At 38.0% G+C, this 15,110-nt stretch overlaps 1 protein-coding gene across 3 annotated transcripts in view; it reads left to right on the forward strand.

The window, feature by feature from the left end:
* The window catches only part of LOC125037129 (peroxidase-like), a 14,502-nt gene extending 4,811 nt beyond the window's left edge, over positions 1 to 9,691 (forward strand). Inside the window, exons 8-15 of one of the 3 annotated variants that reach the window (XM_047630154.1) lie at positions 1 to 43; positions 1,352 to 1,454; positions 1,657 to 1,854; positions 2,608 to 2,747; positions 3,458 to 3,622; positions 5,821 to 6,020; positions 7,785 to 7,954; positions 9,331 to 9,691. The exon at positions 1 to 43 is cut by the window's left edge and continues 76 nt beyond it. In XM_047630154.1, the coding sequence (XP_047486110.1) occupies positions 1 to 43; positions 1,352 to 1,454; positions 1,657 to 1,854; positions 2,608 to 2,747; positions 3,458 to 3,622; positions 5,821 to 6,020; positions 7,785 to 7,954; positions 9,331 to 9,497 (1,186 nt within the window). In that variant the 3' untranslated portion in view covers positions 9,498 to 9,691. The remainder of the gene's footprint in view (positions 44 to 1,351; positions 1,455 to 1,656; positions 1,855 to 2,607; positions 2,748 to 3,457; positions 3,623 to 5,820; positions 6,021 to 7,784; positions 7,955 to 9,330) is intronic. The other 2 variants (XM_047630153.1, XM_047630155.1) reach the window with 2 other exon arrangements.
* The last annotated feature ends 5,419 nt before the right edge of the window (positions 9,692 to 15,110 follow it).

A 15,110-nucleotide genomic window follows, 5' to 3' on the forward strand; every position in this document is an offset into this window, starting at 1 on the left:
CGATTCCTTGAGAGAGTTCAAGGACGGACTCCTCAAGTTCCAGGTGAGCGAGGAGATATCAGGATCTTAAGTCAGAGGGTATCGGGGTCCTACGTCTGAGGATATCTGGGTCTTGGGATAAAGGATATTGCGGGCCTACGTTTATGGATATCAGGGTATTAGTTCAAAGGATATTGGGGTCCTTCATCTGAGGATATTAGGGTCCTATATCTAAGGATGTAGAGGTTCTACAGTTAAGGATATCAAGGACTTGCATCTAGGGATATTGGGATCCTATGTCTGAGGAGACTGGGGTTCTACGTCTAAGGATTTTGGGGTATTAGGTCTAAGGATTTCAGATTCTTATATTTAAGGCTATATAAGGATTTGGGGTCCTATGTTTGAGGAAAGTCTGTTCTTTATATTGAATCAAGGGGATAAAGAGGTTTGATGATGAGTGAATAGAGTATTGTGTTTAGCTCGGAATAGATGGAATCTCAGTCTTGATAACGAATGAATAGGGCATTAATTTTGATGGTGTACATAAAAGAAAATAACTAATGGAGAAAAACGACAGGACCTTTGATTTTGAAGATATGTGATGTAAGATTAAACGGTGATTAGAAGGAATGTTAAATTTGATCCTGAATACAAGTAAGTTTTGGTAGCTTAATTGTGGTATAAACTCTTACGATGAAACGGAGGGATAAAAATAATGAAAATAAAGGTTTATGTATAGGTAAGATTTCCATTTATATAGGATAAGCTAAAAAGAAGGAATATAAAGTTTGATAATATATGAAAAGGAGTAAAGAGATTTATGAAGAATAAAAGTTTTTTGAAGTTGAATGAATAAGCTTGCTGTTTCAGTAGGAATAAATATCAAACATAATTTGATGAGATATATATTTTATTATAATGAATTGATAGATAAAGCTGAAAAGAAAGGATTTTAGGCAAAAAGCTGAACAGAAGAAATTTAAAACAATAATGACTAGGTGAGATATAAAGTTTAATGTTGAACAGATGGAAGATTATATTTAATGCTGTTTAAAGTGGCACAAGGTTTAATGCTGAATAAAAGGGATAAAAAAGTATATATACTGAATAAAATGGTTATAATGTTTGATGATGAATAGATGGAGTATAAAGTTTTAGGCTGAATTAAAGGAGGATGTAGTTTGATGCTGAACAAAAGGAATATAATGCCAAAATGCTCAATAATGAAAAGTATGATGCGCTTATAGGCCATCACTTTGTTCCCAAATGACACCCCCCCCCCCCCCCACCCCAATTAAAAAGTATATGTACTGAATAAAATGGTTATAATAATTGATGAGTTTTACACAGGGTGCTTTTTCCCTTCCCTCAGGTCACGAAGGAGGGCGAGGAGCTCGTCCCCGCGAACACAGACATGACCAACGCGTGCAACAAGCAGGAGAAAGCAGATATTGGCCAGTTCTGCTTCAGAGCAGGTGAGTCTGGGCATAGGATTTAGTGCTCCAGTTGTACTCGAGCACGCATGCGCGCAGAAACACAAACACACACATGTACACAATGAAATCAGCAAATAAAATAGTAAAAAAGAAAAGAAAGGAAAAGGAAAAGCTCCTCTTAACCGACCATAGTCTATAAATGATCACTATCGCTGCCCCGCCCTTCGCCGCACGCCCGCAGGAGACAGGAGGATCAACGAACAGCCCTTGCTTGTACTCCTCCACGTGGTGTGGTCGCGGTACCACAACTACCTGGCGAAGGGGCTGAAGGGGCTGAATCCACACTGGGACGACGAGAAGCTGTTTCAGGAGGCGCGGCGGATCCTGTCGGCGCTGCTGCAGCATGTCACGTACAACGAATACGTGTCGGTCATTTTCGGTGAGGCGAGCCTGGGGGTTTCTTTCTCCCTTTCGGACCCTGGAATTGGTGGCGTGTTAGATTGAGCCCTCTTCATTTGTGCTTTCTCGATCTTTTTCTCTCCTTTACTATACCTCTCTTTCTCACACAAACATATACATACAAACATTCATACATACATACATATATATATATATATATATATATATATATATATATATATATATATATATATGAGTGTGTGTGTGTATGACTAATAGAGAAAGGTATAATAATGATAAGGTAAAGTTCAGAAGGGGAAGGATTTGATAAAGTAGGAAGGAGAGAGAGAAAGTAAATTCAGATGAGGAAGACCGAATAAGATCAAGATAATCCCCCTTCCCTTTATTTATTATAATTATTCCTTTTATTTTCCAAATCCCTCAAGACTCTCGAAGATGTCTAATCTCTTACCTCGGAAGCTGCCCCAAAGAAATACCCACAAGAAATACCCCCTTTCTTTCTTACAAATTCCTCAGGTAAAATACATCGAAAAAGGTTAATTTCTTAAAGAATATCATAGAAAAAGGAATGCCCCAAATGCCTCATTTTTTCTCTTTTACAAGTCTCTCAGGTAAAAACCTCTCCAGAAATTAAAATTTCATGCTTCTGAAGGTAGTCACCCAAAAAAAAAAACCTCTAAAAGTCCCCCTTTTCTCTTTTACAAATTCCATTAAACGGAATTATAAAAGAACAAAATAATAAACCCCATTTTTTCCTTCATATTTTCCTCAGGAAAAAAACTCTCCAACAAGTTCAACTTCTTGCCTCTGAAAGGAAAAGCGAGAACGAACATTTATGACGAGACTCTCAGCGCCGCCATAAGTGATGTCTTTGCCGGAGCAGCTTTCCGGTTCGGACACAGCCAGATCTCGGTGCGGTTGTGTTGTGTTATGTTATTGTGATGTGTTTGTTTTGTTGTGTTATACTTGTGTTGTGTTATGTTGTTGTGATGTGTTCTGTTTTGTTGTGTTATACTTGTGTTGTGTTATGTTGTTGTGATGTGTTCTGGTTTGTTGTGTTATGTTATACTGTGCTGTGTAATGCGGTGTAATGTTGCGTTGTGTTATGCTGTGTTAAGTTGTTATGCTGTGTTATGTTGTGTTACGCTTTTTTATGTCGTAGTATGTTGTGTTAATATTATTATTTGTATTCTGCATTATGCTGTTTATTTATTCTGTGTTTATTTTGTGTATGCTTTGTATTTTGTGTGTATATATTGTCCTTGTTTATGTGTGTGTATTGCCTAAGGAGTTATAATAACGATTATTGTGTTAAGAGTAATAATGACGATTGTGAGGATAATGCTAACAATGATAATAATAATATTGATAATAATAAAAGTAGTAATTCTGATATCAATAATATTGATATTGATAATTCTGATAATAATAATAGCAATAAGGATAATAATAGTAGTAAAGATAATAATAGTAATAATGATAATATAAATAACAATGATAATAAGGTAATAATGACAATAATAGTAACAAGGAAGACAACAATAACAACAATACTGTTACCAATAGTAGCAACAACAGTAATACCCATCTCCCCCCCCCCCCCCGCTCCCCCCTCCTCTTAGGGCAGCATGGAGCGCATGGACAAGACGGGAGACGTGACCTGCACCGAGATGTCCTCTGTGTTCATGAACCCCTTCGTCGTGTACACCAAGGGCGCCGTGACGGAGCTGATAAGGGGCGAAGTGGCTCAGAACGCGGCTGAGGTCGACCCTTTCTTCACCCCGCAGGTAAGAGGCAGAGGGAGGGAGGCAGGGAGGGAGGGAGGCAGGCAGGGAGGCAGGGAGGAGGCAGGGAGGGAGGGAGGAGGAGGGAGGGAGGGAGGGAGGGAGGCAGGGAGGGAGGGAAGGAGGGAGGGAGGAAGGGAGGGAGGGAGGGAGGGAGAGAGGGGAGGAAAGGAGCCACCACCACCCTTTCGTTCTATGTACGAGAGGGTATAGAAAACATGTGAACTAATCAAAACGTTAAAATATTTATTAAGACAAACGAGAAAACTAAAAAAACAGGTAAAACACAAATTAAACACAAGTAAAAAAAAAACACAAAAAAAACACTCACAACTAAAACGCGAAAATATAACTTAAAATCAGTAAGACAAAAACATAAAACGAACAAGTAAAACACTCAAAGAAATAATACCAATAAAATAATGAAATGAAACACGACCTTAAAAAGCTTCAGAATAACTTACCGTGTACAAAAATAATAAAAATGTTTTCCAATACCCTACTGAACATCACTCCACGACCACTTAGCTTTCAGGACAGAGAGCTCGTTACCTTTTGCGGGAGTGCGTATAACTGAGGTCGGATCTCTTTTGTCTTTAAAGAGTTATAAAAAGGATGAAATAGCTATAAAATAAATAGAATAAATAAAATGTGTATGAACCGCATTTTTAAATAGTAAATTATAGAATTAAGATAAATGTTCAAACTCCCTTCATTTATGTATTTTTGTCATGTTATTTGTTCGTATTTCATTAAGAGTATAGACAGAATAAAAATAAATAATATGAATAGGTTTTAACACACTAAAACAATAAAACAATAAAATACCAAGAATGAAGCGCGTTTTCTCTGCGCGTAGCCTCAGGGCGAGTGAGGGGCATCCTGAGAACCGCTGTAGGGCGAAGAGGGCACGCAGGAACTGTATGATAAACAAAATCCTGCGGAAGATCGAGAGTGAGTGGCGCGTGTGCATATGGCTGAAGGCGTGGTCACGACAGAGGAAGGGATGGAGGGAGGAGAGGGAGGAAAGGAGGACGAGAGAAGAAAGCGAAGGAAAAGGGTGAGAGAGAAGGGAGAGAGAGGGAGAGGGAGATGAAGGGGTGGAGAGAGAGGGAGAAGTGAAATGAAGGAGGGAGATAAGATAAAGAAGGAAGAAGGGAGGTACAGTAAATTCAGAAGAAGAGAGATTGAATAAAGTAGGAAGAAGAAAAATACACTAAAGACTTGATAAAGGAGGAAGGAGAAGAAATTCGTAAATTAGGAAGTATAAATATCTGAGAGCGTAGGAAGGAGGGAGCTATAGTAAATTCAGAGGAGAAAGATATAATAAAGAATAAATATTTAAAAAATGAGAAAGTTGTGAAACTGGAAAAGGAAGAGAAGAAAATCCTGAAAATGATAGTGATATTAATGATAACCGACTAACTAGGTACAGTCACTCACACCAAAGTTAACCGACAGATTCCTACAGCATCCAACTCTCTTTATGCTTCCTTTATCCGCCTTGTTCTACTTCTCTCTCCTTTCCTCGGTCATATATATATATATATATATATATATATATATATATATATATATATATATATATGTATAAAAGGTATGAATGAGCATGAATATCTTCACAATACAAGAGATGTATTTGACCGGTTTCGACTCCGGAACCGGTCAAATACATCTCTTGTATTGTGAAGATATTCATGCTCATTCATACCTTTTATACATTTGTCAACATGAACGCGGTTCATATATACATATATATATATATATATATATATATATATATATACATACACATACACATATATATGTATGTAAATAAATATGTAAATATATAAAAATATATCATATATAAGTGTATATATGTATATATGTATATATATACATATATATGTATATATATAATATGTACCATATATATGTACATATGCATATATATAAATACATATATATGTGTATATATATACATATATATGTATATATATGCATACATACATATATATATATATATATATATACATATATACACACACACAGTATATATAAGCATATTTATATATGTATGCATGTATGTATATATGTATGTGTAAGTGTAAGTGTGTGTATGTGTGTGTGCGTGTGCGTGAGCGTGTCTATGTGTGTAAGTGTGTATGTGCATTCATTCATGTGTGCACACCGGCCCCTTCCCCCGCCCCCTCCTCCAGGTGACGGGGAAGCTGTTCCGTGGGGACATGCCCTTCGGGATGGACCTGGCGGCCATCAACATCCAGCGCGGGCGGGACCATGGCCTGGCGCCCTACAACCGCGTGCGGATGGCCTGCGGCTTTCCTCTCATCACCAAATTCAAGCAACTCATCCGCGTGATGGACAAGGGCGCCGTGAAGAGTCTTAAGAAAGTTTACAAGTAGGTGCAGGAAATGTGTCTACTGCCGAAGTTACTTGTTCGATTGGCACCTTTCGTTCGAGTCGGTGTGAGCCCGTAATTACGTGCGTTCATAAATGTAGGCCTAGGGTTTTAGTCTATGGATCATTATTCGTTTATGAATCTTGCATGTTCAGGGTAGTACATTTCTGAGCCGGGAAGTTGCGTTGTGAAATGCTTGCAAGAAACTTTTTTGATGTCACCGTTGACTAACGCGTGCATTTTGTCGCATGTCATTAAATGTTGAAAATACCAAGGTGGTAGTTGAAATAATTTGGTATTAATATTATTGCTAATTATCTCATTATTGTTAAAATGAACATTAATCTTCATGTTTGTGATTCATTCTATGTGTGAGCTCACTCTCACTTTTATTCTCACTCACGCTCTCTCACTCATCCACATTGAACAAGACACTGAAACCTTTCAGTAATAGGGTTTGCTGTTGTCGTGGTTGTAGACCTAAAGATTTATGTCGTATCTCTTTTGCCCGCAATTTTGCCAGTCGTGACGAGTGGATAGTACATGATACACAAATTACTTTACGAACTTTCAATCTCTATGTGACAACAAATGGTTCAAGTTGATCCTTATAGATCGTTGTTATATCCCTTATCTACTCTCATATCTATCAGAGACAGCTTGTAGCTCAAGCAGGTCCTTACGGACCGCTACTATAGTATCCATCTCTTATTATCTTCGTTATCTTTGGGAAAAAACAATGAAAAAAACGAAGTATTTTTAGATATTCAAATTTATAAAAAAAAAAAACAAAAAAAAAACTGCTAGTAACACTTGACATCCCACTCTCTCTGCTGCTTTTCTTTTCTCTTACTATCTTGGCCCTTACGTGTATGATCTGGTTCAACAACTAGCCATCAGTTGGACCGAGGATATCCGACACGGCACCGAGGGAGGAACCGGATGCAAATACGGGTCGCTTAGGATGCTGTGAGAAAGACGTCTACGGAAGATCGCCGTAGGAGTTCGACAGTGCAGCCATTGAGGCACCTGAGGATGTAGTGGAATGTAAGTACCAGCGACGCCAGGATGCTGTGAAAGGACGCCGCCTGTCTGAGTGCCCGTTGATCCAGTCATACTCCAGGAGCTTGTCAGTGCAGGTATCAGCCGGTCAAAGATGCCGGAAAAGGGCGTCGCCTGCCCGGACTCCCGGAGATCAAGACGAAGACTACGAGGACGTCTGGACGAGCACTCAGCTGAGAAGGACCTGGTCAAGCTGACCTTCGAGGACATGTGGATGTCTAGGACCGGTGGATTTCAACAAGGACCAAGAAGACAAGGACGAGCAGCTACGAAGATGGATCGAGGACAGCCTGCGTAAGAACGAGATGACTAATCAGGTCCAGACAAAGATGGGTCACCCCTTAAAGTAGATCAAATGCCAGCCGTACTACCCAAGTTAAATTAGGCTCCACGTTGGTTCTGTAACCAGTGCCACGGCGGGAACCAAGATGTCAGACATGTTTGGCTCAAGTTGTACCAACCTATCATTGCTATCCACTAGTCCTTTGTATTAAAACAATCAACAGCCCTTTATAATGTGTGTGTATAAAAGAACCAAAAGTAGCAAAGCTAAGAGTTGCAAGCAATAAGCAATAAGAACACACAAACTGCACTCAACCTTCACCTTGCCTACATCACTCGATCTCCTCTCTCTCTCTATCTAGCTACCCCCCCCCCCCCCTTTCCCTCTCTCATTCCCCCTCTCGCTTTCTCTCTCGCCAGACACGTAGACGACATCGACCTGTTCGTCGGCGGGCTGGCGGAAACCCCAATTAAGGGAGGCCTCGTCGGACCGACGTTTGCCTGCGTCCTCGCCGACCAGTTCCTCAGGCTCAAGATCGGGGACAGGTACTGGTACGAGACGAATGACCCCGACACGCGGTTCGAGACAGGTGAGGTCTTCGGAGGTTAGGGGACAGTGTTCTCAAGATGTATCTGGTATATGATTATCAAAAGATATACTTTTCCCTGAAAGATCTCTGTACTAGATCTGAGTTTTATTGATTCTTGGTTGGTTATTATTGGCTTGCCTGAATGTACAATAAACCAGGAAGTGGCCAGACATTTGGATGTGTATAATATTGGTTTCAACCAAGTTACTCAGACTGTTTGTTCAAAAGCGGTCAAAAACGGGTTACACTGGTATTGCTTACTCTAGTAGTTTTTGTTAGACAGCTTAAGAACATGGTTTCACTAAATACAGAACAGTTCATTTGTACCGGATTCTAATCTTATTCTAATCTATTCTAATCAAGGATGGTTTTAGCTGACCTGCTACCAAGGCATCTGGGGCGCCATATGGGGTAATTAGTGCATATTCATTCAGAGTCATGGAGTGTGGCGGGCGAGAAAGGGCAGGGTGTGTCGTGTTTTGTCTGGATTTCAGGCTTTTTGTTCTTCTATTTAATTACCAAGGTAATTCAAGTAGTTTGCCTTGCTCCCTTGCTGTTATTAGCTGATTCATCTGTGTCTTCCTTGCTTCAACGAAATTGGGGCACAAGTCCTTGAAGATGAAGATGTTTTGTCCTGCTAGTCTACAGTGATTTTGGAACTGTGATATCCCTTGGCTTATACTTTTCCTTTTTCTCGACACAATTTGTACTTTCTATCTTGGCTGTGGTGTTGAATTTGTCAAGCAGGATTCTCTGGCTTCCTCGAGTACTCTGCTAAACCTCAACTTGTTGCGTCGACTCTGGTTGTAGAGATAGTCAGTACGCTCCTTCATTTTATTTAGTTATTTTGTAGTTTGACTTTCCTCATTTATTAAGAAAGCTAGACCTTGACGGATGTTATTGACGTTACCTTTGCCTGTTTCTTGACTTCATCAAGTTCGTGTTTTACGAGAAGGTGAGACTCTCCCGTAAGTCAGTGATGGCATCGTTCATATTTTCATCTGTTTGTCCATGATCTCCGAGAAGGACTTCACTTCGTTACGAGTCAGGGTGGTGGGAGGAGAACGCTGGTTAATCTTGGGGTGGTTTCGGGCGAGGTGGAGAGGTAAGAGAGGCGTGGCGGCGTAATGTAGTGAGCAGCCGGGTGAGGAGGTCTGGAGGTCGGGGGGTGGGGGAAGCGGAGGTTTAATCTCTTTAATTTTTTACTAAGTTCATGCAGTTTCAGGTCAAGCATTGGTACTCAAGGGGCATAAAACATAGACACCCAAAAATCAACCACCTTTCAAACATGTCCCTATTCCCTCCTCTCCTCACTGCTCTTCTATTGCCTATCTCTCACTAACTGCCTCTTGTCTTAAACCCTCTCTCCTTAACAGCGCAGCTCAAGGCAATTCGCAAAACGACCTTGGCCAGTATCATGTGCAGCGTCATTCCCGAACTGAAGGAGATACAGCTGTGGCCCTTCAGGTTGGCGTCCAGGAGAAACCCGATGGTGCCCTGCTCCTCCTTCAAGAAAATGAATCTGAAACCTTGGAAGGAATGAAAGATCTTCGTTGGAATTTACACTGCCTTTTAGACCACGAACATGCACATTTTTCAATTCCATTTCGGTTTGCACTGCTCTCTATCCATCTATATCTGTCTGTTTGTCTGCCTCTGTTTCTCCATCAATCAATCAATCCATCTGTCTATCTCTCATGTGTGAAGTTACATAAATACAATTTGTAGAATTTCCTATTGAGTTTTATATCCTTATCAGTCCTTCGGGAGCATATGTCTTTACCACCTTTATGTACTTTGCGTAGTAAGATATGAATAGATTAAATGTGTTGATTAAAACAAATTTGGATGGCAGTCTTGAATCTAACCACCAAATATGTGTTTGCCCATGTCTTTACACATACGCATGTATATGTGTATTCATATGTGAAAATACATGTGTATGTATATATGTATATATGTATGTATGTGTATATATGTATGTATGTATATATATATATATATATATATATATATATATAATGTTACACCATGTGAAATAAAAACATATATTCAGAAAATATACATAATAACAACAAAAAACAGCACTGTGATACAACGTGGAAACGGGGGATATGGGAGAGGAAAAAGAGGGGAGGGTGTGGGTTTGGCCGGAGGAAATACGGCACTGAATCGCATTCATAACATTCATTTCATTTAAAAAAAAAAGAAAAAAAGAGGAAGGCACGACTGAATGATTTGATCAGCGAGTGGAAAACCTACAAGGGAAGTGGACGAAAGTGGACAAACATTGGAAGATTGATTAGCTGAGTTAACATCGGTCTCATGATTCCCATTATTTTTACCATCTCTCTCTGTGTGTATCAGCACACACACACACACACACATACACACATACACACACACACACACACAGACACACAGACACACACACACACACACACACACACACACACATACACACACACACACACACAGACACACAGACACACACACACACACACACACACACACACACACACACACACACACACACACAGACACACAGACACACACACACACAGACACACACACACACACACACACACACACACACACACACACATATATATATATATACATATATATATAGAGAGAGAGAGATAGAGAGTTATATATTTATATATATATGTTATATATAGAATTATGTCACAGACACTTCTTTGTAAAAAATATATACATATATATAGAGATCATGATTAAGCCAAGTATTATAGCTTAATACATTGAACCTAAGAGATCACTAATCATCATGAAAAAACTTCAAATCATATAAATCAAGGAAACTATGAGGTTAAATTTACAAAATATATTTGAATCCCAAATAACATTAACAAAGGAGGGTTATGTAACTTGGCAAGAAATATCATAGGGATATGTAAAAATGAGTGAATGAAGACAATAAAATAATGATAAAAAGTTTTCATTAAATGCAACAAAATTCTGTTGTAATGTATGACAAATGCATATTAAAAGAGTAAACATCATATAAGAAAACTTATTACAGTGGTAACATTGGTACTTCACAAGGAACACTGACATAAATAACCAATTAATAACATATCAAAGCTCAAACATAATCTGTGCAAAAAGCTGGCAGGTCAAAATGGTACATTTACTTTACATAGCACTGTATTATACAAGTTGAAATGTTAAGAATCTATAGATGCTCATGAATATCATAAAATACTAACCATATATATATATATATATATATATATATATATATACACACACACATATATTTTTATGAATAACGGAAAACGAGGCAGCAACGTCCACCCGTCTGTCTCATGGAGAGGGCATGGAGGCGTTTACAGAACGAAAAAGCAACAACCCATTCAAAATTTAAAGAAAAAAATTGAATAAATTGTTGGGAATCTATTTTAAGAAATCACTGTCAATGGGGAAAGGTATTCAGTAAGGCTAGGAAAAGGGATCAATTTCCTTCAGAGAATGACTAGTGATTGAGGACTTAGTTGGGTCTGGAAGTTTTAATCCCTTATTTCTATAGAATAATCTATTATATCCTTCCATATACATAAACAAATTGCGGGACGCTCTTCCTACATAGATAGGATGGCAGCTATCACACGAGAACTTATATACAATGGAAGAGATTTAGGGATTTCATCTTTAAACCTTAAAAAAAGTTACCATTAGTCATAGTAGTTGTGCAAATGATACTTAACTTTACTGTACTACCATTACTGTGGCCAATTCTAAGCAATTTTCATTCCAAATTGTGACTTAAGGAACTTGAATATGGCAATTTCATATAGATTACAATCCTAGGTATAGATGAGAGAGTAGATTCTGGAGATACTAATTTATTCAAAGTCCTCTTGGTGTTGTTGCAAATTAAATTTAGAGGAAAACCATTCATCTTACGGATGTTGACAGTCAAAGTAAATTGTAAATGTATCTCAAAATGTAAAATTAAATTCGGCCATCTTAAGTTCAGATCCTTAAATTACATAAACCATTAAATGGTGGCGCTGAAACCAAATATCATATCAAATCTATTATCAAAAACCCAGCATTCTCTTTATTTTATTCTCATAGAAAAGAAAAGATGGAAGGTAGTAGCTCTGACCCAGACCTCCAGCTACTCAAGGACTTAGCAAAAAATAAGGATATCATCATCTCTAAACCTGACAAAGAACAATCTGTTGTTTGTTTAAAACAACGTGCTTATGTTAATAAGACTGAAGTTAATTTAGATGATAAAACTAAATTTAAGGAAGTCCGTGACAGTTGTGAACTATAATTATATAAATGAAGACAGATTAAATTCTTTGTTAAGAAAATGTCTGTGATGTAACATCTTGCATAACTATTTTGTATATTTGTATGGTTAAGCTAAGGAATAATGTTCCGAATCCTGTTTAAAGTTATTACATACTGAATATGAGTGTTATACACTCGAAACGTTTGTGTTTTCAGTTTTTTTTTGTTTTGTTTTTTTGTTTGCAATGGCCCTGAAATTTATCATTTTTCTCTGCTTCCCTACTGGAAGTTCCACAGCCGCCACTATATATATGTGTATATATATACATATATATATATATACATATGTATATAGACATTTATATATATACACACATAATGTGTGTATATATATTATTCATATATATATATATATATATATATATATATATATATATATATGTACAAATATATATATATATATATATATATATATATATATATGTATGTGTGTGTGTACACATACCTATGTATATGTAGTTATATATACACATATATATATATATATATATATATATATATATATATATGCATATAAATATATATATATATATATATATATATATATATATATATATATATATATAAACATACACACATACATACATACATACATACATACATATGGATATAAATATATATTTATATATAAACACATACATACACACACATACACACACACACACATATTTATATATATATATATGTATATATATATATATATATATATATATATTTATATATATATATACGTATATATATGTATATATATGTATATACATATACATATACATATGTGTATATTGTGTATGTATATATATATATATATATATATATATATATATGTACAAACATATGTGTGTGTGTGTGCATATACATGTATAGATAGATAGATACAAACACACACACACACACACACATACGTGTGTGTGCGTTTATATATATAAATAAATATATATATATATTTATATATATATATATATATATATATATATATATATATATATATATATATATATATATGTGTGTGTGTGCGTGTGTATGTGTGTGTGTGTGTGTGTGTGTGTATAAATAAATATATATATATATATATATATATATTTATATATGTATAAATAAATATATGTTTATAAAATATATACGTTTATATATATATATATATATATATATATATATATATATATATATATATGTAGAGAGAGGTAGATATAAACATAATAAGATTGATACTCATCTGTATATAATCGTTCCAAAAATATTTTCACAATCTCTTCCATCAAAAAAAAGAAAAAAAAAAGAAAAAAAAATCCCACTCTCTCCCCACAGCAGTCGATGAGAAGTAAGTTGAATCCATCCCCGTCGGAAACGAGACCTAATTATGCCCCCGGAAGATGATTAATTGCGCTCCCTGGCCACACCTGCGATCAACGAGATGCTAATCCGCAGGTAAGACACATGAGCTCCTGGGGTGCCCAGGAAAGTCTAGTGTTATTTTTTAATACTTTTCTTTTAGAATTTTGTCGTTTCTTGTAGCTGATGCTTGTATGTATGCATGTATGTATGTATGTATGTATGTATGTATGTATGTATGTATGTATGTATGTATGTATGTATATATGTATGTATGTATGTATGTATATATATATATATGGGTGCTCCATGCTCGGGGTGATGTGAAGCGATGTTGTGGTAGCCTAGATAGTGTTAAGCGCTTTGCATGCCTTCTCGCTTACAGCTGCTACCGCTGGCTAGCCTGGTGCGAAAAGGGAGCAGCTATGCATAAGACTCCCCTTCCAGCTCATAGCCTCTCCATCATCAAGACTTCTGCAGTGCCTCCTTGTGACCACCCATGAAAATTAGGTATTTGGCGGTCCTAGGCTGAACTGTGGAGGTTCTTGGAGCAGCAGGAGGCCCTAAAAGTATGTAGTCATGGCCCACCGGGGTGTGGATACGACCTGGCTTCATACTAACACGTGCCCCCTGGGTTTAATGGGCGGCTGTGGGGAGGTAGGCCTTGCCAGTCTCTCCGAGATAACCTACTGGTAACAAAGCATATAGTTGTTGGTGCTGAGGGGAGAGCTAAAGTCCCTCCCATCCAGCAAGAACGGCGGGCTGTGGGTCCATCTGGGTTGGCAACCGTTGGGATTCAGGTAGGGAGCGGGGATAACCCGTCATCCTATCTGGGTCCCGGCGGCCGCTAACCTGGCGTGATGCTTGTGGGGGAAAGCCCCAGGGAACCCTGCAGGCGGATTATGGGACCTGCAGCCAGCCAACCTCCTCTATATGGGGCGGCGTCGGTAGGGATTGAAGCAGTTGAGAGTTGAGGTGGTTGATCTCTCAGAGGTGAGAGGACCTGGCAGCAGTATGGTGAGTGTGGGTGGCTACACTTATTACTGGTCAGGCCGCAGTGATGGCCACCATCTCCAGGGAGTAGCCATAGCCATCTCCAGCAGACTTCAACCCTCGGTAGTAGAGGTCACTCCAGTTGATGAACATATTATAGTATTGAGACTGAAGCTTTCATTTGGCTTCATGTCTCTTATTGCTGTGTACGCTCCTATGGATGTATATAAATTTGAGCTGAAAGAGATGTTTTACTCCAAACTTACATCTGTGACAGAGAGCTGTCTTCGGCGAGATATTCGTATTCTGGGTGACTTCAATACGGTATCTGGCTGCGATCGAGCTGGCTACGAGATGTCTGTCGGTCCTCATGGCTCAGGAGCTGATGCTGGCAGCGAGAATAGCCTCCTTTTCCTAGGTCTCAGAAATTGAGGATTTCTGGCTCCTGGTATCAGCGTTCCTACCCACATCGTTGGACTTGGTACAGGTAGTGTGGCCAAGGACA

Source organism: Penaeus chinensis, chromosome 22 (genome assembly GCF_019202785.1).
Source record: "Penaeus chinensis breed Huanghai No. 1 chromosome 22, ASM1920278v2, whole genome shotgun sequence".
Lineage (NCBI taxonomy): Eukaryota > Metazoa > Arthropoda > Malacostraca > Decapoda > Penaeidae > Penaeus > Penaeus chinensis.